Source organism: Ovis aries, chromosome 2 (assembly GCF_016772045.2).
Source record: "Ovis aries strain OAR_USU_Benz2616 breed Rambouillet chromosome 2, ARS-UI_Ramb_v3.0, whole genome shotgun sequence".
NCBI classification, from domain to species: domain Eukaryota; kingdom Metazoa; phylum Chordata; class Mammalia; order Artiodactyla; family Bovidae; genus Ovis; species Ovis aries.
Genome location: NC_056055.1, coordinates 105967775 through 105993334, shown reverse-complemented (window position 1 = coordinate 105993334; position 25560 = coordinate 105967775). Strand labels below are relative to the sequence as shown.

General features: G+C 37.3%; 1 protein-coding gene across 2 annotated transcripts in view; it reads right to left on the bottom strand.

Annotated features, from left to right (window-relative positions):
- The window catches only part of GLRA3 (glycine receptor alpha 3), a 189228-nt gene extending 164279 nt beyond the window's left edge, over positions 1–24949 (bottom strand). Inside the window, exon 1 of one of the 2 annotated variants that reach the window (XM_004004453.6) lies at positions 24864–24949. In XM_004004453.6, the coding sequence (XP_004004502.2) occupies positions 24864–24934 (71 nt within the window). In that variant the 5' untranslated portion in view covers positions 24935–24949. The remainder of the gene's footprint in view (positions 1–24863) is intronic. The other variant, XM_012129216.5, reaches the window with a different exon arrangement.
- Positions 24950–25560: the final 611 nt, after the last annotated feature.

Sequence of the window (25560 nt, the reverse complement as noted above, 5' to 3'; positions counted from 1 at the left end):
TCTTTCTTCCAATTATAGTAATATCTGAAACAGCACTGTAGACTGTAGCAGACTGTCTTCAAAGAACTGTAATCATTTAAGAGAGCTGATGGTAATAAATACACGCAGGCATAGTGTGACACTCCACATGACCAACCTGGGATCTTAGTTTAATTTTTAAATAGTCAACATCATCTCTATGTACATATTCAAAAGTATGCTTCTTAAGTTATTAAAACTCAGGGTAGAGGGAGCTGCCATATGATCCAGCAGTCCCACTATTGGGCACATATTTGAAAGGATATACACACCCTAATATTGATTGCAGTGCTGTTAACAATAGCCAAGACGTTGAAGCAACCTAAATGTCAACAGAGAAATGGATAAAGAAGACGTGGTACATACATACAACAGAATACAACTCAGCCATTAAAAATAATGAAATAATGCCATTTACGGCAACATGGTTGGACCTGGATATTATAACATTAAGTGAAGTAAGTCAGATGGAGAAAGACAAATAGTATATGACATCACTTATATGTAGAATATTAAATAATGATACAAATGAGTTTATTTACAAAACAAAAGCAGACTCACACAGGTAGAAAAAAAAACTTATGGTTACCAAGGGGAAAGGGATGAGGGAGGGATAAATCAGGAGCTTGGGATAAACATACATCCTACAATATAAAAAACAGATAACCAACAAAGACCTACTGTACAGCACAGGGAACTCTACTCAATATTCTGTAATAACCTAAAGGGAAAGAATACATACGTGCATAACTGAATCACTGTGTTGTAGACCTGAAACTAACATAGCATTGTAAAGCAACTATGAAAAGTGAAAGTGAAAGTCGCTCAATAGTGTCTGACTCTGTGCGACCCCATGAACTATAGTCCATGGAATTCTCCAGGCCAGAATACTGGAGTGGGTAGACTTTCCCTTCCCTAAGGGGTCTTCCCAACCCAAGACCTGAATTGAATCTAGGTCTTCTGCATTGCAGGTGGATTCTTTACCAGCTGAGCCACAAGGGAAGCCCAAAATAATCCAATATGAAATAAAAATATTTTTAAAAAGAAAGAAACTCAGGGTAAGGGGAGGCAGTAAGAAGAAATCTAAGATGTATTTAGAATGAATTTTGGATAGGAAACTTTTTTCTTTGGTCTAAACCTCATACTTTCAACACAATTGTTGTATTTACAGCAAGTTACTAAGTTGTTAGCAAATCACTCATGATCAATACTGTTGAAGGAAGTATCTCCGGATATTTTAGGAGTCTTCTGTTTATGAAAAATCTCTGCACTGCCTGCCTCCCACACTTGGCTTATCTTTTCTATGCTGTACCAAATACTAAATTTACTATTAACTTTCTCAGAAATTCTATGTGGTCTCATACACATTCACATCAATGAACACTTTTTCACTTAAGAATCTTATATATTCTTATTTTTATAATGATATGCCACTTGAAGTTCAGAGACTTCAATTTCTTAGAGACTGACAGAAACTTATTTTCTTAGGCATTAAAATCAAATATCAAAATTCATCAAAAAGATAAGTCTCTTTCCCTTCTCTTGTATTCCCTCCCTTCCTCTTCAATGAGACAAGAAAGTAAAATATATCCAAGTTTGGAAAACAGAAATAACCACTAAATACCACTAAATATAGATATTTTAAAGATGAGTATCAGTTCAGTTCAGTCGCTCAGTCGTGTCCAACTCTTTGCGACCCCATGAATCGCAGCACGCCAGGCCTCCGTGTCCATCACCAACTCCCAGAGTTCACTCAGACTCAAGGCCATCGAGTCAGTGATGCCATCCAGCCATCTCATCCTCTGTCATCCCCTTCTCCTCCTGCCCCCAATCCCTCTCAGCATCAGAGTCTTTTCCAATGAGTCAACTCTTCACATGAGGTGGCCAAAGTACTGGAGTTTCAGCTTTAGCATCATTCCTTCCAAAGAAATCCCAGGGCTGATCTCCTTCAGAATGGACTGGTTGGATCTCCTTGCAGTCCAAAGGACTCAAGAGTCTTCTCCAACACCACAGTTCAAAAGCATCAATTCTTCAGCACTCGGCTTTCTTCACAGTCCAACTCTCACATCCATACATGACTACTGGAAAACCATAGCCTTGACTAGACAGACCTTAATCGGCAAAGTAATGTCTCTGCTTTTGAATATGCTATCTAGGTTGGTCATAACTTTTCTCCCAAGGAGTAAGCGTCTTTTAATTTCATGGCTGCAATCAGTTGCCTGCTAAAATGCACCTTAAAATTGAGAGGAAAATGTGAAAGCTGTAGCTAGGAAACGTAATGTGGGTTTGAGACAAGTCTTGGCAGCTGGGGTCACAAATCTTTGTGCATCTGTTTTCCTGAGTTGGTTTGCACAGAAGAAAAAGCGACCTGTGGGGAATAAATCATGCTCAGACTCCCAAGTAGAGAAGGTTTGGGGTATATAAGAGAAAGACAGTTGGACATGTATTCTTTAGCTTTAGAAACCAGTTCCATGGGATTACAATTCTTAATGGGGGCAAAAAAAATATATCACACATCATTACTTGGAAGTTTCTGAGTTGTCAGAACAAGCAATTGACACTTCAAGCCTCAGTTTGAAAAATAAAACCCAGAATGGGAGAGATGAGCCAGTTCTTCCCAGTTCTTTATGGTTTTAGTCTCTTTACAGCAGAACTAAAGAGAAACTGAGACATCTGAGAACATGTGGAGTTTTGAGCATTTTGCACTAAGGCGTCATTCCGTCCTAAAGAGAAAGCACTGTTTGCTGTGATGACACAGGAAGTTTAGAAAATCTGGAAAACTCAGCAGTGACCACAGGACTAGAAAAGGTCAGTTTTCATTCCAAAGAAAGGCAATGCCAAAGAATGCTCAAACTAGCGCACAATTACAGTCATCTCACACACAAGCAAAGTAATGCTCAAAATTCTCCAAGCCAGGCTTCAACAGTTCATGAACCATGAACTTCCAGATGTTCAAGCTGGGTTTAGAAAAGGCAGAGGAACTAGAGATCAAATTGCCAACATCTGTTGAATCATCGAAAAAGTGAGAGTTCAAAAAAAACATCTATTTCTGCTTTATTGACTATGCCAAAGACTTTGACTGTGTAGATTACAACAAACGTGGAAAATTCTTCAAGAGATGGCAATACCAGACCACCTGACCTGCCTCCTGAGAAATCTGTATGCAGGTCAAGAAGCAACAGTTAGAATTGGACATGGAACAACAGACTGGTTCCAAATCGGGAAAGGAGTACATCAAGGCTGTATATTGTCACCCTGCTTATTTAACTTATATGTAGAGTACATATAAGAGAGTTAAATACTCTCATGATGCAGAGTACATCATGAGAAACTCTGGGCTGAAGGAAACACAAGCTGGAATCAAGATTGCAGGGAGAAATATCACTAACCTCAGGTATGCAGATGACACCACCCTTATGGCAAAAGGCAAAGAACTAAAGAGCCTCTTGACAAAAGTGAAAGAGGAAAGTGAAAAAGGTGGCTTAAAACTCAACATTCAGAAAACTAAGATCATGGCATCTGGTCCCATCACTTTATGGCATGTAGATGGGGAAACAATGGAAACAGTGACAGACTTTATTTTGTCGGGCTCCAAAATCACGGCAGATGGTGACTACAGCCATGAAATTAAAAGACGCTTGCTCCTTGGAAGAAAAGTTATGACCAACGTAGACAGCATATTAAAAAGCAGAGACATTGCTTTGCCAACAAAGGTCCATCTAGTCAAAGCTATGGTTTTTCTAGTAGTCATGTATGGATGTGAGAGTTGGACTATAAAGATAACTGCTCACTGAAGAATTGATGCTTTTGAAGTGTGCTGTTGGAGAAGACTCTTGAGAGTCTCTTGGACTGCAAGGAGATCCAATCAGTCCATCCTAAAGGAAGTCAGTCCTGAATATTTACTGGAAGGACTGATGCTGAAGCTGAAACTCCAATACTTTGGCCACCTGATGCAAAGAACCAACTCACTGAAACAGACCCTGATGCTGGGCAAGATTGAAGGCAGGAGGGGGAGGAGACAACAGAGGATGAGGTGGTTCAATGACATCATCAACTCAATAGACATGAGTTTGAGTAAGCTTCGAGAGTTGGTGATGGACGGAGAAGACTGGCGTGCTACAGTCCATGGGGTCGCAAAGAGTTGGACACAACTGAGCGACTGAACTGAACGATTGAACAGATTCTAGAACATCTTTGGAGATTCAGAGATATAAATAAAAATTAAAAGAATACTGTGATCTTAATTCTTACCATTGTGAGCAATGTGCCAGTGAAATATGATTATCATTTTAAAGTGATATTGTTTCCCCCTGCATTTTGGTGAGGCCTGGGATATTTTAATTAACCTAACTCTGCTTATTTAACTTATATGCAGAGTAGATCAAGAGAAACCCTGGGCTGGATCAAGCACAAGCTGCAATCAAGATTGCCGGGAGAAATATCAATAACCTCAGATATGCTGATGACACCACCCTTATGGCAGAAAGTGAAGAGGAACTAAAAAGCCTCTTGATGAAAGTGAAAGAGGAGAGTGAAAAAGTTAGCTTAAAGCTCAATATTCAGAAAACTGAGATCATGGCATCTGGTCCCATCACTTCATGGGAAATAGATGGGGAAACAGTGGAAACAGTGTCAGACTTTATTTTGGGGGGCTCCAAAATCACTGCAAATGGTGACTGCAGCCATGAAATTAAAAGACACTTACTCCTTGGAAGGAAAGTTATGACCAATCTAGATAGCATATTCAAAAGCAGAGACATTACTTTGCCAATTAAGGTCTGTCTAGTCAAGGCTATGGTTTTTCCAGTAGGCATGTATGGATGTGAGAGTTGGACTGTGAAGAAGGCTGAGCGCCGAAGAATTGATGCTTTTGAACTGTGGTGTTGGAGAAGACTCTTGAGAGTCCCTTGGACTGCAAGGAGATCCAACCAGTCCATTCTGAAGGAGATCAGTCCTGGATGTTCTTTGGAAGGAATGATACTAAAGCTGAAACTCCAATACTTTGGTCACCTCATGAGAAGAGTGGACTCATTGGAAAAGACTCTAATGCTGGGAGAGATTGGGGGCAGGAGGAGAAGGGGACGACAGAGGATGAGATGGCTGGATGGCATCACCAACTCAATGGACATGAGTTTGAGTTACTCCGGAAGTTGGTGATGGACAGGGAGGCCTGGCATTCTTCAATTCATGGGGTTGCAAAGAGTCAGACATGACTGAGTGACTGAACTGAACTGAACTGAACTGAACAATAAAAATGGAGTTGCTTCCTGATCTTTCAAGCACAAGATTCATATAATTATGGTATCATTTTTTTTTCTCATAACAACTTTTCTAGCAAGATATTATTACTTGTGTATTACAGATGAAGAAACTGCAAGGTGTTTTCTCCCCAGGCCAGTCAGATATTGAATTTATAACCCAATATTTTAAGTCAAATTAAACTTTGCACTGAAAACACTAGACTCAGTTCAAAAGAAAATGAAACAAAACCATGCATTAGAGAGCTAAAAACACAGTGGAAAAAAATCATATGGCTAAGATCTAAGACAGGTTTCTCTGGTGGGTGACTTAGAGGTAAAGAATCTCCCTGCCAGTGCAGGAGACATAGGAGATGGGGTTTGATTCCTGGGTGGGGAGTTCCCTGAAGGAGGCTATGGCAGCCCACTCCAGTATTGTTGCCTGGAGCATCCCATGGACATAGGGACCTGGTGGGCTCCAGTACAAAGAGTCGGACACAACTGAAGCAACTCAGCACAGCACAGCACAAGATCTAAGACCAAGTAAACTCATAGAAGTAAACCAGGTATTTTAGTGATGGCAGCAAACTTCAGAGTATCAGCTGAGTGGTTAGCAATCTGTGCACACATTTTGAAAGCTTTATGGATTTTAGGGACATAAAAAGGAGTGAATACCTATGAGTTGGTTTGAAAGCACAAAGAATTACAACTGTTGAGTAAGAAAGAATCAAAAGTACAGAGGTCTTAGCAGGAAGCTAACCATCCCTTGAAATCCTCACTATTTCTGAAATTGGAATAAAATAGTCACAGATTGCCAGCAGCCTAGCTCTCTAATAAAAGCAAACATAAAGCAAACTCTTACTATTCTCACACAAGCTTGTTTCTTTTCCATTCTCCCCAGATTTTGCTAATGGCAACTCCATCTTTACATTTTGGGGGAGGAAAACCTTTGATAACTCGACTGTTCTTGGATTCCACATATCATATTCATATCCATCCAGTTTGTCCTACTTTCTAATTTTATCAGTAATCCAACCACATCTCTATCTTCTTCAGCTCCTTTGGTACAACCTTCCAAACTGTTTACTCAAATTTTTTGACACTCTTCTCTTCAAGGGTGGAGCTTAATCTTCCTCCTCTTGAATGTTCCCTATGCAAAGTAACTGCTTGATGATGCGAATCCTGTAATTCAATCATAAAATATGTTGCTATTTCCACTCAGCTCTCTTTTGGATTATTTACTCTTCCTCAGCCACTCAAGCAGCTACATGGAAGAAAATAAGAGTTTCTATCAAGTGGATTCACCAACTCACCAGTTATCTGACTGAGACACCTTGAAATCAGATTCTCTACTTCAGTCAAGCCTTCACATAGCTACAACCAAAGTTGACATCTTGACAGTAGCCTAATGAAAGATTCTTACCTAGAATATCTGTTAATACTTAAGCTGTTCTTGAATTTCTGACCCATGGACTAAATATTCATTTTTCTTTCAACCCACTACATTTCAGGATCATGTGTTACACAGCAGTAGATAAGTGACATCAACTCTTAGCTTTCTGGTTTGAGCAACCAAATGGATGGAAACACCATTCACCAATATAAGATAGTGTGTAAATGGAGACCAACTTTGAAAGTTGTGATAGTGGGTTCAATTTTGGACCTGTTGAATTAAAGTATGGTTTTAAAACATCTAAGAAAAACTTACCCAGTATAATAGGTCATCTCCATTGAGAAACAAAAATTTGGGATGATTTTTGCTGGATGGTTCCTTTGAAGAGTTTTAATAAGCATGCGGGCATCTAAGGGCCCTCACACTTGCCACTTCTGCTAGGGCAGTTTCATCTAGAATCTACCATTTTGCTCTTTCATCACCTTCAAGTCTTCACTCAAAAGGTCTCCTTGAAACTGTCTTCCCTTCTGCATATATACGCTACTACATGAGCTTCCCTGATGGGTCAGTGGATAAAGAATCTGCCTGCAATGCAGGAGACTTGCAGAAAACCCAGATTCAATCCCCTGGGTCAGGAAGATACCTTGGAGTAGGAAATGACAACCCATTCCAGTATTCTTGCCTAGGAAAATCCCACAGACAGAGGATCCTGGCAGGCTACAGTCCATGGGGTTACAAAGAGTCAGACATGACTGAGTGACTAAGCATACTACACATATGAAAAACAAACAATAAAAACCTACTGGATAGCACAGAGAATTCTACTCAATACACTGTCATGGGCCATATGGGAAAAGAATCTTTAAAAGCATGCATATGTACATGTATGTGTACAACTGATTCATTCTGCTGTACACCTGAAACTCACCCAACATTGTAAATCAACTATACTCCAATAAAAAGTCATTTCAAAAAAGAAAATGTCTTCCCTTCTCACATAGTCTCTCTTGCCTTTCTGTTTCTCTTTTACTTTTCTCCATAAAATATATCATGAGCTAAAATTACTATTTATTCCCTCTTAATTTAATGTTTTCCTCTATTAGAGGACAACATCATAGGGATCAGAGCAGGAATTTTTGCTTACTTACTACTGTATCCCCAAATCCTAGAACACTGATTGGTAAATAGGAGATATTATATAATTTTTTTGGAATAAATGAATAAATAGTACTTGAAATATGTCATAAGATGGATAAACTATATACATAACCAAGAAGACTTGGAACTCAGTAAGCTTTCAATAAATCATATAATGTGTTATTATTTTCACAGACATTAGGTCTTCAAGAGAGCAGTTCAAGTAAGGATATGTTTTCCCAACGATGCTATCTGCTAAAGTCAGTGATTCAGCTCTTTCAACTTTACTGTAGCTCCAGAGAGCAATAAAAGCACCCTTTATTTGATTTAGAATATTGCTGTCTCTTTGGGAAGTAGAGCACATAGAGCCTTTGTCCAGATGCTACTTTGTATGTTCTTTCAAAAAAAAAATATGTCCCTTGAAAAGATCAGGCGCAAGCTCCAGCAAAAATTTCTGAAGATTATAGTTCATGCTCTTACTCCCTTTAAATACTCTTGGTAAATCATTTTATTTAACCTGAGAAGTGCAAAGTTGTGAATCGGGCATTTACAATAATTAAGTTTAAAATTATAAACTTAAATCTTTAGTTTTATACACATATATCATTACACGAATCACTGCAGGCATAAGTGTTTCAGTAAAAGTACGCTGAATTTCCCAAATAACAACAAAAGCACGTTTTTAGGAATCTAAGAATAAATCAACAAAAAAGTTTCAAAAATTTGATAGAAGAGTAAAATGAACAGCTTGCCAAGTTAAGACACAGAGGATTTGTTCTTCTGTATTTTATTTAGTATGTAACATATAAATGTATGTATGTAAACAGACAAGAAAGGAACACGTAAGTAATCAAGATGATTAGAGATTGCTCCAAGTTCTCAAGAGAAACTAGCCAGGATGACAAAACAAAATAAATGAGAGCAGCCATGCTGGATGGCACGGTGGATGAAGACTTTCTGAGAGGCTGAAATGTGAGCTGAGTGGGAGCAAAGGCAAGGAGGTCTCAGGCAGAAGGAACAGCTTCAGACCACCAGCACAGCAACAACCAACCATATATTATTAGCAAAATAACATCAATTTGATCTATTTCATAGCATGAATATAAACTACTTTCAGATGGTTAAAGCTCTAAGTATAAATATGTAAATAATGAAATGTATATTTTTAAATAGTTTTAAGAGCAAGTGTGTGTATTTATTCCCGCTTTCTTGTAATATTTTTTAAAATAATACCAAATGTACCAAAAGAGGTATAAACTTTAATTACAAGACAACAGGAAGGAGATATCAACAAATAAGAGATTCCTACAAGTTCTGCAAGATGAGAAAAGAGGAATAAATAGAAAGACAAATGGAGAGACAGAGGTGAGGGAGAATTTTCAGAAATAGATAAAAACAGAGTGAAGTAAGCCAGAAAGAAAAACACCAATACAGTATACTAACGCATATATATGGAATTTAGAAAGATGGTAATGATAACCCTGTATGCGAGACAGCAAAAGAGACACAGATGTATAGATCAGTCTTTTGGACTCTGTGGGAGAGGGCGAGGGTGGGAGGATTTGGGAGAATGGCATTGAAACATGTATATTATCATATGTGAAACGAATCGCCAGTCCGGGTTCGATGCATGATACAGGATGCTAGGGGCTGGTGCACTGGGATGACCCAGAGGGATGGGATGGGGAGGGAGGTGGGAGAGGGGTTCAGGATGGGGAACGCATGTATCCCCATGGCAGATTCATGTGAATGTATGGCAAAGCCAATACGATATTGTAAAGTATTAGCCTCCAGTTAAAATAAATAAATTTTTAAAAAACATATATTTTCAAAGTGAATGAGCCCACTGAGTCCAAATAGAGAATTATGGTAGACCTATTATTGAAAAATTGCCAAACATTAAGATTTAAGACACAATCCCAAAGGAATTTGAAAGAAAAAGGAAAACACAAAAGAATGAGACAAGACTAGCTTTAGGCAAATGGGCATTTGTATATGCTACCAGACAACAAGAAAAAGCCAGCAAAGTTCTTGCTGGCTTGTTCTTCATTCCATATACCCAATCCAGTATTACAGCCAATCTATGGATCAAAGGAGAAGTTGTTAAGCAGCCACAAATTCAAGGAATGGAGCAGTATACCTGCATAAATGTTCCCTTGAGAAAATCATGGAGAAGATACTGTAGTGAAATGAGGGAGTAAACCAGGAAACAGAACCGTGGAAGGAGCTGACACAACTTAGAAAGGAGCTGTGGGATTTCTTCAGATGAGTTCTCTGTGAAAACCATCAGGAAACAATCTCATTTTTATTGGAAGCAAGAAATTTAGGAAGGTCGTTTTGCTATCAGGCTCACAGGGGCGTGAAGTTTAGAATAGGTGCATAGAATTCAGAGTGTGAGGGAAAAGAAAGTGAGTCTTTCAAAAAGCATTTCTTGTAACTAAAGGCAAAGGAAACAAAACATAAAGCAGTAATAATAGAAGAATATTGTTCAGGTTATGGAAGAGGCCTTCAGAATAAGTAAAACACATTTAAAACTGATTGTTCTTAGGAAGGACAATTAATTGCAGTGAAGATGGGATGGACATGGGCTATGAACAATGTTTCAGCTCTCTGTCCCATCTGATTTTTAATCCATGAGCAAATTATATTTGGAAAAAAAAGATTATAGTAAAGGATTTTAAAAATACAAGAATCTGTTTAAAACTTGTCATGGACAAGGCAAGACAAAAAAGGAAGGCTGATGCATTCAGTACCCACACTTACTTTTTCTCTTTGTTAGATGCTGAAAAATGTACAATATGCCTAGCATTGTTTGGAGGCTTTGAATTCAGCAAAAACCAAAACAGACCAAAATCCTTTATTTCCGTGAGCTTATATTTCAGCAGACTGGGACATAATTAACAAAAACTATTACAAAGTAGTAAATTCTTTACTATTTTGAAAGGAAGGAAAATTTAGAGCAAAGCAAAAGATAATCAGAAGTGACAGGACTTGGGGGACCTGGGAACATTTTACATAGAGTTGTTAGGGTAAGCTTCGCTGAGGAAGGGTCGCTTTATCCACGTGTTGAAGGAGATCACGGAGGTGGCCACCTGAAGCAAAGTATCTATTCCAGATAGAAAGAGCAACCAGTGCGAAGGTCTAACTAAGGCAGGGACACACTTGATATATTCCCAGAACCAAAAGGGACCAGAATCAAGTTAGAAGGAGGGGATAATAGCAAGAAATCAGATCAAAGGATTAAATGGAACAACAAACCATTTGTGAACTTAAGAGTCTTTATAAGGAAATTGCTTTTACTCTGAGTGAAATGGAAATTGTTAAAGCAATGGGTAGGAACATGGAATGGCTTGCCTTTCATTTGTGAAGAATCACCATGACTGATCTATTAAATCAGACTAGAGCGGGGCCCAGATGTTTGGCAGAGATTCAGTCAGATTATCATCAGAATTCAGGTGATGGTGGCTCAGACCAAGTTGTCATATTGGAGGTGATGGAAATTGGTCACATTTTGGATGTATTCTGAAGCTTGAGGTAAGATGATTTTCTAACAGATTAAAGAGAGTAGTCAAGGAGAAGTTCATATTTTTGGCCTACACAACTGAAGAGATTCGATGAACTGAAATGGGGGAAACAGTGAGTGAAGCAAGTTTACAGCAAGACGCCGGGGACTGATTTTGTAAGAACATCTTTTTTTTTATTGTTGAAAAGTGCTATAGACAAATATATGATATGTGAAGCCTTGCGACTAGACGAGGTGACCAAGGAAGTAAGTACAAATGGAAAGAGAAGAGATGGGGAAGGAGAGAAGAAAACAGCAATGCTGTTTAAATGCAGTCTATACAATACATTGAAAGGCAGCATAAACAGTCATTGTAAGAGGGAACTTCATGGTCTGTACTTAAATTACTGACACATCTTTCTTATGAGCCACCACTATCTGATGTACCGTTGTTGGCATCAATAAAAATTTAAGATCACCTAGATAGCTATCAATGTGTTTTTTCTTAAATCTCTAATGTAATCCCACTTCAGATTTGTACAGCCTTAATAAAAATAAGGTTATTGTACATAAAGTGTTTAAAGAAATATCATTGAGTGAAGCAAATAGCAAGTACAAAATGATAGTTATTATTCAAATAACTCTCAGGATCCAAGAGACTTCAAATTAGCATCCTCTCCTCAGCTCCTCAAAATACGAAACAACTCAAGAAATTTTTCAAAAGAATAAAAAAATTGGGATCAAATTGATGTTACAAAGATGACTTGGCGGAAATTATCTGATATCCAAAGACACACTGGCTTCTTAACATTGAATTGAAAATGATGCCTCCGTGTCCCACATCACTCAAAGCCCCACGTAAAAAGGACAAAGACGGGCACCAGGCTACACTTGCCCAGATTTTCCTTCCAAACTCCTCAGATAGAAGACTCAGTTTTCTCCTCTAGGGTAGAATGAATAAGAAGATGGTGAGAGGTCAGAACAAATTCTCGATGGGACCTCTCACCTCCTGAAAGAAAACACATAAAGTGGGCAAACTGTATAGCTGTTCTAATTAAAACTTTTTTCTTTAAAAAATGTAAAAATCACTCTGTGTTTCTTTATGTGCGCATTAGTTCAGTTCAGTTCAGTCGCTCAGTCGTGTCCGACTCTTTGCGCACATACATTTATATAAATATATGGAATATGATCTGGGGGAAAAAAAAACACACCAAATCATTTCAGTCATTCATCTAAGGAAAGGACTAAGGGCAGCGGCGACCAAGGTGGGGGAGGGTGTTGATTTACCTGAAATATTTGAATTTTCACACTGAAAACACAAGCATGTATTACTTAAGTAACATGAATTCACATAAACACCTGGAAACTGGTTTTAACTAAGTGTCTATAATGATTAAATTCATAATTATAAATACAGATGTGTGGGTTTTGAACATCAATTGCTACAGAAGTTGCATACTTAAGCATTTCAAAAAAAATGCTAATTACATTCTAAAGTCCAATAGCAAAGTTCAATGGAAAATATGTTAGCAACATCACCTTTTGTCAAATCAGTGAAATACCACTTGATTTGTTCAAGCCAATCATGAATCTCAAAAATAATGTTGACCCTCTCTTCCTTCTGAGAATAAGTATTCTTTCTTTTCACTCTGACTTATCCTAAAAACTTCCTCCTTTAGCCTGATTCTAAACCCTAATCTCTACAAACGATCTTTCGAAACCCTCTTATTCAAATTGTGTCCACTTAACACACACACACACACACACACCCCCAGAAGGCATAAAGCACTTCACCACCTCTAAACATTATTTTTTGCAACTGAAAAATGACCAGGGATTTTTATCTGACTCCGGAGTATGGTGCACTCTTGGATGATAAAGCCAATAAAGACACTGAGTCATCAACAAAACCAAAATTAGAAAGGTAAAATCTCCTTGGAAGAACAGACTTAATTTTCCTTCAGTCAGGAAAGACTCAGGGCACCCTAGGAGTTTCAATGGTAATCCTTCAAAACCCAGAATGTGCCCCAATCACTTGTTTGTCTTAAAGAAGTTTATTAGTTATTTTGCTTAAATGCCATGTCCTCCACACTGCCTTTATTAGCTTAACTGAGTGGGAACTGGTCTCTTCTCCACTGGATTCTTACAGGCCATCTGTTCTTATCAATCACTGGTTTCCACTGTGGACGTCTGACACTTTCATGCCATGATCTATCTCCCCTGCTAGCTGGAAACTTCGGGTTTGAGGCAGAGACTGGATCCCATCACTCATCATCTCACTGGAACTAAATCAACAATTACACTAATACACAAGTTCACAGGCTTCCCTGGTGGCTCAGTGGTAAAGAATCTGCCTGCCAGTGCAGAAAGACGCAGGTTACATCCCTGGGTCAGGAAGATTCCATGGAGAAGAAAATGGCAACAACTCCAGTATTCTGGCCTGGGAAATCCTGTGGACAAAAGAGCCTGATGGGCTGCAGTCCATGAGGTCATGAAACAGCTGACATGACTTAGCAACTAAACAACAACAGCTCAATTTGATAAAGTGTGAATATTCTGAAATTCAATCCAAGAGTATAGTGTTTCTTATATTCCAAATATACCTCAACCAGTTTAACTTGTCCAAACATCACTGCATGTGGTTTCAGAACTATTTTTCTAGTGATAATTAAGAAGTGATTACATCAAACCATTGTAGGGGAATGTTAAGAACTGTATTTCTCTTCTGAATCTTATTTGACAAAACTCTTATTAGACCTTTAAAATGTGGATAAAACTTGTTTTATAAAATTTCATTTTAGTCTATGTCAACGGTACCCAAAATTTCATAAAAATATCGTAAAAGTAAGGGATAAAATCCCACCAGCCAGAAGTGAGTGATACAGAAATCATCCTTTTACTTGAGATGTTTAACTGAGTTATACTTACAAAAGAAATGATACAGCAGAAAGAGTACTGCTTGATTTTGAACTGATCGTGCTTGCGTCAATGAAGGCTTACTAATAAAATGTGTTTTTATAAATCCCCATATTAATCAGATTGAGGGCATAAAAGAATGATATTTTAAAGCATCAATCTCTGGGTCTCTGAATCTGAAAATAAACGTACACAGAATATTAAAACGGAGCCATACTCAGGTTTTTCCATAATAATATTGAACCAGCAGAGCACTGACTTATTCAGGTTACGGTAGCCATTCCCTTTTGTGTGACTACCGATGTTTATGTTAATGTCATCTTTCAGTGGAATGTGTTCTGACTTAAGCATATCTGAATTATTGGACACTTTTCTTCCGTGGTGAGGGAAGCCCTACATTTACCTGATTGTTACATTCCTTTAAGGACAGAGAAATGATGCAGAATGAAGAAGGGAATCAACAATACAGCCAAAAGGAGTTTACAATTGGAAGTGGTGAGGAAAGGTAAATAGAGTGGTGAGTCTGTTGTTGTTCAATTCCCTCTAGTGAAAATGAGACTATATATCAAGGTTTTATTGGATTATATTTTTTTCAAAATTAAGAGAGGGTGTACACCCATGGCTGATTCATGTCAATGTATGGCAAAAACCACTAAATATTGTGAAGTAACTAGCCTCCAATTAAATTAATTATGTAAGAATTAAAGATTTTAAAATTTAAAAAATAAAAAACTAAAATTAAAATTAAAAAAAAAAATAAAAAAAAAAATTAAAAAAAAAAATAAAAAATTAAGAGAGGGAAGATCTTAGCAAGATACAATCAGTGATTGTACCTTAAATCAGTTGGTTACCTTAAATTAATTAGTTATATCAATTAGTTAGAGCTAATATTCAGCTGAGGTTGTATACATACATTCTTCTCCCCTTTTTTCACTCAGCCTCATCTCCAGTCTTTCTTTCCCTTTCCATCAATCATTTTGGGCAAAACATTTACAGTTTCTCAGGAAACAAAAAGATTATAAAAGCTTCTGGATTATAGACATGATTTCCTTTTCCCATAAGAACATATGTTTTCCTTTAATCAAGCATAACAAGATCCCTGGAGATAATGCCTCATAGGAGAAGACTACCTATTTTAAAGATGTAAAAGAAAAAGGTCAGAGATGTGAGTGTACACACCTACACTGTGCATGTATAGATCTCTGAGAAGAGCAGAAAGTTTGAAAGTGGGTCTCTTTCTTAGATTTTTTTTTTATGAAACTGTTAAAACTTTTACTGTGATTTTAACTGAATGAGTCACATTTCACCTTTTAAAGAAGGGTATGATCTTTTCTTTTTCTACTGTAGGAGAACATAAATCACTGTGCTTTTTGGAAAAATAAGCAGTTCATTTGAATTAGGTGATGTGGGTTCTGTCTCTGGCTTTGCCACCTAAATGAATGAGGCCTGAATAAAGATCATGTCCTAAGTGGGGGATGCATGTAAATGGAATCTAGGGTGGTACTGACGAATCTGCTCACAGAGCAGCACTGGAGATGCAGACATAGAGAACAGACTTACGGACAAGGGTAGGGGAGAAGAGAGGGTGAAATGAATGAAGAGCAGCGTGGAAGCATGCACCCTAGCACAGGTAAATAGACAGCCAATGGGAGTTAGCTGCACGACTCGGGGAACTCAAACTGGGCTTCCGTAATAACCTAGAGCGATGGGAATGAGTGGGAGGTTGGAGGGAGACTCAAGAGGGAGGGGACATATGCACACCTATGGTTAATGCATGTTGATGGATGACAGAAATCAATATTGTAAGCCCATCATCAGTCAATTAAAAAAATAAAGATCATGTCCTAGAATTCATCCCCCTCTTCTGCAGGGTGAAGGGGGCTTCTGCTGTAGTAGGCTGGACCGACCCTTCTAAGAGAGCTGGGAGCACAGCCTGCCTTGTAGCAGAAGTAACACGGACTTGGCTCTAGTCTATGTTTTGTAACCACCAAATCAGCCTAAACCTGTCTGCTTTGTTGTTCATCTTTATTCCAGACTAATGACCTTGTCTCCTACTTCAAAGAGAGGACTGAGTGCTCAGCCGCTGAATTACAAAATCTTAGTTCCCGTCTCTACTGTCACATTCTGCACCTAATCCCAGCGAAAAGCCACCCTTCAACTACCGCTCTGAAAACTCTTTCTTTTCATCTCATCAGTGACATCGCCTCTGCTCTTCTAAACCTTCTTGTGTCTTTGTAAGTATTTCCTAATCTACTGACTTTTTTCTCCAAGATGTAAGCAAGCTCAAATTCCCTTTCACTGTAAACACAAAATTAAACAAACAAATCAGGAACTATCAATCTCACTGTGTCCACTGTTACTTTCCCTTGTTATAGCCTCTTGCAGATAAGGATTGACATATTTACACACTCGATACTATGTATAAAACAGATAACTAATGAGAACATACTGTATAATACAGGAACTCTACTTAAGGTACTGTGGTGACCTGAATGGGAAGGACGTCCAAAAGGGAAGAGATATGTGTATATGTATGGCGGATTCATTTTACTGTACAGTAGAAATTAATACAACAATGTAAAGTCACTATATGCCAATAAAAATTAATTTTTAAAAGGGAATCTTTTGCCTTTTTCTTTAACTCACCATTCATGTTATGATAACATATTTGCACATGTACTTTTGTACCTAGAGTGTTCTTGAAAAGGTGACTAATGATCTTCTGTACTTCTTTTTGTTTTTATGGCATTTGATATCATATTACTGATTATTCTTTTATTTCCAAACAGACTCTAGGGTGAAAATTTTTATTCTTCTTACATGTAAAGCACAGCTCTATCTCTATGTATTTGTATCTATATACCACACATGAGCAAATATATAATACATAGTGATATTATAATTTCATGCAGTCAATTAGAAAGTCTAAAAATATCTCTTAAAAAGCTCTTTAGGAGGCAGTGATGGGAAAAAAAGGTTGAGAAATAATGCACTATACAATAGAAATTTCAATTTCTCATGGTAATAAGGAGAAGTAAATCCATTATTTTTCCACTAGGTGCTGACAATTTTTATCTGTTTTACAACTTCTTCTCAGAGCAGGTAATGTCTTCCAAGCCATCTTATTTGATTTTATATCCTTTGTGGTGTCTAAAACACAAGATTCCCTTCTCACTCCAAGTAATAACACAGATCTAAATAAAATTCAAATCTAAAATTATAGATAAAGAGAGACGACAGGTGTGTCATCTCGGTATTTATTTGTTGTTTATGGAGCATCTACTCCATGCATGACATTGAATTAAATATTATGGCAGTAAAGCAAGATCAAAAACAATCCAGTCTTCATGGGACTAACAATTAGAGGGAGAGACAAGACCTGCATGAAAATCTAAAACATACATGTGAAGGTGATGTGCACACACACACACACACCCGCACAAAGGTATATTATAGAAAGTTGAGATTCTGTTGCTCCAGCACATTGCACTCTTCCTAGAATGTAGTAATTGCTGAATAGATGTTTATAATGCTACAAAGAAATTCTAGAGCTATAGGCACTCTAGACCTGGAGCATAAAAGCATCATGCAAGGAGCAACCACATGGAAAAGGCTATCGATTCAAAACATGCCTCAAACAGAAAACACACTCTCCAAAGGTCATTTTCAGTAAAGAGGCAAGCATTAAAAAAAGAAGAAGAAAAAAATACACAAATATTGGCAGGAAGGGGGAACCACAGGTGGCAAGAAAAAGTTTCCTATGGCCAGGAGAAAATAAAATGATATTTTGTTTTTTATTTATTATTAAAATGGCTTGATAAATATTTTCCTTTTCAGGTAAAGAGGCCCTTATTGCTCAAAATTTAAATGTTCACAGGATGACTACCTGTTGTAGATATTTTTGAGATATTTTCAAATTTAGGTAGGATATTGAGTGAACTAGTTATCTCTGATGTTAGCCCAACCATTCTATGTTGGCAATGTTTGTAAAGTAGGATCAGAAATATCTGAGTTTATCATTCCTAATTAGTTATTTTTGTCTGTATGCAAATTTTGCATGAACTCCTAGGAATTCTTCATCATTCGCATTAGAACTTATTCCATGCAACAAACTATTTCAGAGGATGTTGATAATTTTCCATTTTATGATATTCTCAAATTTTCCACTGAGGTTATTGCCTCTGTGTATTAACTTGTCTGAGAGGTAACTGGTAATACTTCCTTCTAAAAACATCTCTAGTATGGAGATTCTGAATTTCAGGAATGCTTTATAGTAAGGCTGCTTATTAACTATTTTACTATTGTTTCTTCTTCTGCCAACGTCTAAGGATTTCAAACTTTGTTTCCTAAAGTGTGTGTGGCTGCCTTGCAGTTGTTAGAACAGCTTCATTTTCTGTGGCTGAACAGCTCATTCTATTCATACACTTTCTGCTTGTTACCAAACAGTTGGTCCTGTCTTAGAATGCCTGCCTTCACTCCAGAACCAGTTCTCTGAAGGTGACTCACTTGTCTCTCTCCTTGATGTATTTTCCTAAGCAAAACAAAGCTATAGCTTCCTTCTAGTGGAGAAAGACAAACCATGTTTCAACATGGACATTTGCATGCACGGGAGTTCATTTTCAATAAAGTACGGTTAATCCAAGTATCAGGATAGGAGAAGAGTTTTGGAGAAGAGTTTAAGAGACAGATTTGCTGGGAAAATCAAACAGGCTCCATGTTATATCCTTCATGAAGTAAGGGAAAGTTAAAGATGCATCTTCATCAAAATAGTTTCTTTAAAAATCTCCTCAGAGAACTTGAGTGGGTAAAATATATCATACATGACTGTGGACTAGTTTATGAGGTTAGTTGAAATTAGAGCATTGATTCCCTAGTGGCTCAGACAGTGAAGAATCTGCCTGCAATGTAGGAGACCTGGGTTCGATCCCTGGGTCAGGAAAATCTCCTGCAGAAGGGAATGGCTACCACTCCAGTATTCTTGCCTGGAGAATTTTCCCTGGACAGAGGACCCTGGAGGGCTACAGTACATGGGGTCACAAAGAGCTGGATATGACTGAGTAAATAACATATCTACCAAGCATTTGAAGGCTCTATAGAAAAGTGATAAATATACGCTATCAATAAAAGCAAGTCCTTGGGATCGACAGTATAAAATTATGATAAATCTGTTTATTTGTCACTTATGATCAGTCCCACCACCGCAGTTTAGCTCAGAACTCTCTCTGAGTATTTCTCTGTGCCTGCTCTAAATGTTCTGCCATCATTTCAGATAAACATTTTTTCTGTGTGTTTTTTTTTCTTTTTTGCACACAGTGTGATCACCTTTGTAACAATTTAACTATTTAACCTACAGTTCAAGCAGGGTCTCTGCATTCTCAGCTGACAGCAAGATAGAACAGATCTACTGCCAGCATCTCAGACTCTAAACACCCAAACCCAGTTCACTGGCATCCTTTCTTCCAACAATCCAAATCCTCTACCTGATAGTCTGTTTTAAGAGAGATCATATTTTGATGATAAATTCAAACATGATCTCCAAATTCTAAAACAAGCAGACTGTCATTGTCTTCTAGTAGTTTTGTCATTGTTCTCTGTCTACACATTATAGTTTTTACTATTCCTGATGGTTATGAGCAATCTTCTGATTAATTATAATTTTGAGGTAAACACTACCTCTGAGAGAGAAGGATTTGTAGAGCTTTTCTGAGCCAAATTACAAGGCCATTCCTATAATGATAACTATTCAGTTATAATTAAATTATTTGCTTCTAAATTTTATCCATATTCCATTATGAAAGGAAGCTGTAACTCCTCTACCTTTCAGCAGGTTTATTATTGTAGTGAGCTCTATAGTTGTTGCTAGCAGATATGAAATTAAACAATGAACTGGAGATATTTCAACTGAATTTGACCATCACCATTCCCTCAGCATACTATAGGATTGTATCATAGGAATGATTTTACATTCCTATACGTTTCCTAGTGATAGGAAATGGAATAGAAAATAGAATATTTTCTTTATATCTCACTTCTGCCCATTGAACAAGCATCTTATAAGATCCATCACAAGTACCAGTTCTCTGGAGAACTTCCCTGTTTCACAGTCCCTAAAATGTTGTCACTTCTGTTGCTCGTTTGTCACTTGGGCCTTTGTATTTTCTTTCCTTCTAGGGTCTAAGTTTCACAATGGAAAGGTGATAATTTCTTGATCACCCGTGGCTAAACTGTACCTAGCACAAACGTGTGCACAGAATGTGGTGAAAAATCTTGCTGAATTGCTTAACATTACACATTAAACACATACTTGGTGATTGACTGGCCTCAGTATATCAAGGGATCAAGGGAGAGAAAAATTATATACAAGAGGAAATATTTTACAAGCTGTTTCCTGAATCGGCAGGGCAAACTGCTTGAGGCATTGACTAAAGAACTGGGCCATGAGCCTTCTATACTTAGGAAAATGTATGATTATTTATAGAAACAAAGGAAAAAAGCATATATTATGTACAGAATCCTGCTACAGTACCTACATACAAGAAATTATCATAACAGTAGGAGTTTATTCCTTAAAGTACATTTTTCTTCAAAGTCTTACAGAAGAAAATAGACCCAACATTAAAAAGAATTTTCCCCATCTTCCAAAACATACCAAAAGAAAAAAAAAAAAAAACACAAGACATTCTATGCCAAAATGTTTTTCTTAGACTTTGAAGTCAATCAAGAAAATATTTTATTTGTGATTATCATAAAGCCTGAAATTCATGCATTCAGTTTTTGACACAATATACCATAATTTATCCAAATAGCAAGTCTGTGTTGCTATCAAACTACCAAGATGAAAAACAAAATTGCATGTTATGAAAATAATTAATTTAGATGGAATACTTTTGGCACTTTTCTTGCTTTTGGAAATTGCTCTGCAAGCTCTTCATAATCATCACTTATTTACATTTCAAAGAAAGCTGAACACTGGTGTTTTGTTCTTTATTTCACTAGTATGAGAACTAGAATTCAAAAGCCAAAGAAAATTTTTTTTCAAAAACGGCAATATCTGAGCAAAGGGTGAAAATTTTAAAAACTTCACTACTAGGAAATTTAGATTTCTTACGTCTATTTCTGACTTGTATTTATTAAAAGAATTGTCCTCTTTAATAAGTCCCTTTTAAGCACTATGTTTCTAATACCTGGTGTATTCTGATAATGAATACACCTAATTGTACTATAGTAGTAAATATTTTTGTTCTGCTGATTGCCTTAATAAAACTCATTTACTAAAATGTATAAATTATGCCAAAGTAAACACTTCAATTGCATCTGTGGGTTTGCAATAATAGTCTAAGAAAGTGCTATAAATGTTTATAATAATACTTCACTGATAAAATTTTTTACTAGTAATAGCAATAGGAAGTTTCATATATTACTAACAGAAATGTAACTAGGTACAACTGTGTCAGAAAACTTGCAGTATCTACTAAAGCTAGACATACTCATATCCATCCTCCTCCTGCTGCTGCTGCTGCTAAGTCGCTTCAGTCGTGTCCGACTCTGTACGACCCCATAGAGGGCAGCCCACCAGGCTCCCCCTGGGATTCTCCAGGCAAGAACACTGGAGTGGGTTGCCATTTCGTTCTCCAATGCATGGAACTGAAAAGTGAGAGTGAAGTCGCTCAGACGTGTCCGACTCTTCACCATCCCATGGACTGCAGCATACCAGGCTCCTCCGCCCATGGGATTTTCCGGGCAAGAGTACTGGAGTGGGTTGCCATTGCCTTCTCTGAATATCTATCCTATATTACAGCAATTCTTTGCCCAGTGAAACTCTTGGACCCAACTCACATAGTCCCCAGAATGCACATATTCACAGGTACTCACCAAAAAAAGCAATCTCAAGGAGGATCATAGCAGCACTAACCAAAAACTTTTTTAAAATACCCAAATATTCCTCAGTAGGACAAGGGATAAATTGTTATGTCTTCATATAATGGAATATGCTGGGCTGGGTTTAGTAACTCAGTGGTGTCCAACTCTTTGCAGCCCCATGGGCTGGAGCCCACCAGGCTCCCGTGGGGATTCTTCAAGCAAGAATACTGGAGTGGGTTGCCATGTCCTCCTCCAGGGGCTCTTCCTCATCCAGGATCGCACCCAGGTCTCCTGCACTGCAGGCAGATTCTTTAAAACCATTTGAGCCACCAGGAAAGACCAAGAATACTGGAGTGGGTAGCCTATCCCTTCTCCAGGGGATCTTCCCAACCCAGGAATTGAACCAGGGTCTCCTGCATTGCAGGTGGATTCTTCACCAATTGAGCTACCAGGGAACCCCTCACATAATGGACTACCATACAGAAATGAAAATAATTTATTGCTACGTGCTACAACGTAGCTAAAACACATACACTTCATAAAATAAAGCAGACCCAAATAAGTATTTATAGAAAGCTCAAGAGCAGGAAAAAATTTTATTGTTGCATAAGTCAGGATAGAGATTATCTTCAAGCAAAGTAATGCTTAGGAAGGGATATGGTGGTAAGAGGGAGCAGGGTGAATACTTCTGTGATACTGAGAATTCTGCTTCTTGATCCATGGTCTCTTTACATGGGAGTGCTACGTTTGTACCACTTTATATAGAACTTTGCTATTTTTGTACTTTTCTGTATGTATTCATAATCTCAATTTAAAAGTTTTAAACTAAACAAAAAAAAAAACACTTCTACTAGTATGCTATTTAATTATGACTATCTATGGTTTCTGGTTGTTGTTCTTCCAAGTTTCCCTGGAAATAGTATTTTTAAATTAAACAGATATATTTGTGAACTTAAAAAAATACTTGTTTGAAATTATTTTTTCCTTTACTTGTTTTCCTTTTTTGCTCAATACCTCACAAATAGGCTCAGTGAGCAGAGTAGAAACGGTATTTTATAAGATATTTCCAGTAGAGGGAGCTTTACTTTCAAAAGGAAATTTCTATAGGAAATTTTCCTTCAAGGACCATCACTGAAAAATTAAAATATTTGATTTTTTATGTATGATTAAAAATTCTTCAGAGTGATGAGCTACTTTTATCTAAGAGAAAAAAGAGAAAATTTTTATTTGATTTGTGAAAGAAAATGATGAAGAATATATGTATTGCACAAACTTCTATACTGGATATATCTTTTTTGAGTGATTACATTTCTGAAGTATTCATAAGAAGGATTTTAAACTAAATTACTTAATATTAATTAACAGGAATTCTTTCTAAGAATATATTATAGCAAATATCATGGTGATTTTCTATTATACAAATTTGACCTCATCAATCAAAATATTTTAGTTATCAACATTAAATTTCCTAAATCTAAGTATCAACTAGGCTCTTCAGATTTCTTTGAGAAAATAAGTATGCATATTATCATCTCAGATACTAAAAGATAATTATAATAAAATAATCAGCTTATCTTATGACATGAATTTTCCACTCTTTCCTATAAATTTTACATAAATGTAAAAGCTCTACATTCTTTGCTTTTATCACTACATATGAAATTTGTACCAGTTGTAAAGTTACAAAAATTTACTATGTTAAAATATTTTTCACTGAAAATATTCTCATTTACAATGGTTCAACTCTTTACTTCAGGAAAAATTAGTAATTTCAGAAATATAGTAGACTTCACAATTAGTTCCTGGTTCCTAAAGGTAGTTTTTGTGAGATATGCTATATTTTCAAGGTGCTTAAAGATGAAAAATTGACATAGCAACCCAGAGAGAATATTTACATACATCAAATGGAAATCATTATACATGTAACTTAGCACTCAAATTTTTTATTTCAATCTTTTGAAAGCTTGTGAACCATAAAATGGAAATTTTAAGGTAATTATAATAGTAAAATAAATTTTACATTGGCTTATATATTGTTTCATTAACAATGGGGTTAAATTAGCTGATCTTGTGCTTAGTGTCTCTTCTCTTTTAATTAAAAGAAAAACAGCCTACCAAATATGACTGGAGATGCTAAGAAAATAGCACGTCATAGAACAATTTTGCTGTTCAGTAGGCTTTATTACTTTCTACAAAATGATTTTTCTTGGCATAGAACATACCTAGTGATTTATTTATCACTTTGTCTCCATGAACTAAGTTCTTTAGGAAACAGTACTTTCAAAGCCTTTATTATTTTATTCATTTAAACTTAACCTCTGGATATATGAATAATATTCAGAATTTCTCTCACCACTAAATGCTTATGTTCTGGATATTTTTGTCTTCTAAAATGTACGTAATGTTCCACTTTTAATAACTCAATGTTTTTAACTTTCAAAACGAGAGTAACACCCAGAATTTATAATTCACTTAGAAAAAAAAGAAACTATAAACGCAATTTGAGAAGGAAAATCCTAGGCTTTGGAAATATTTTTTTCCTAGGGTAACCTCAGTTGCAAATAACAGAAGATGCCAGCTAATAAAATACATTAATTAGTGAAAATAAAGCAAAGTTACGTATTTCAGAGGTCTCAAGAGACAGACTGCTAGATAGAAACCAGACTGTTGGATAGAAAACAATACTATTTAAGGGACACTTTCAACAAGTCAACCTCGAGTTGCATCCTTGGTTTCAGCAATGACAAGTGGTTGTAAGGCTTGAATGAGTTCTCCAACTGTTAAATACAAGTGGACTCACCTGAGTAGCAGTGCTGCTTCCCAGAAGTAAAATCCCGAAACTAAAGTCCGAAAGTGTCTCACGTAGGCCATGATACGGAGGGATATATTCACGGCTCTGAAATGAGTCTTATCCAAGGCATGGGGAAGCCGTGAATGAGCCGGGAATGAGAGCGTGCTGCCTGACTCCGTGTCGTGTTGGCAGGGACCAACGACTGGAAAGCTTCAGCACCTGAGACAGCTCCCCACGGTCCAAGGAGACCCTCTCTTTCAAACTCTTGAAATTCCCTTTCGACACCTTCTCTGAGCATTGAGCTGCGGGGAGATTCACGGGATTATAAATGTGCAGGTGATTTATACAGTGACCGCGCAATAACGGATGAGAGATATCTGAGGTGCCTAGGTTCTGGGCAGCAGTTCCTTGGAGCTCTAGCGGCAAAGGAAAAATGCTAGTCCTTTCCTGACTCAGACTCAACGACTGGAGGAGAAAAAACAGCAACTGCGGAACAGGAATGCGTCTGCACCTGCTCCAAGCGCCGCCCGCTGGAATCCCACTTTCCACCTTTGGGTAAATCCCGAGCCACTAGCGCGGCAAAGGGAAGCGGGGGCGGCGCCAAACGACACCGCCTTGCCAGCCAATCACAACTGCACAGCGGGGCAGAGTGACGGGCCACTCACGACGGAAGGCGGTGCTTAGCTAGCCGTACTTCAAAAAAAGC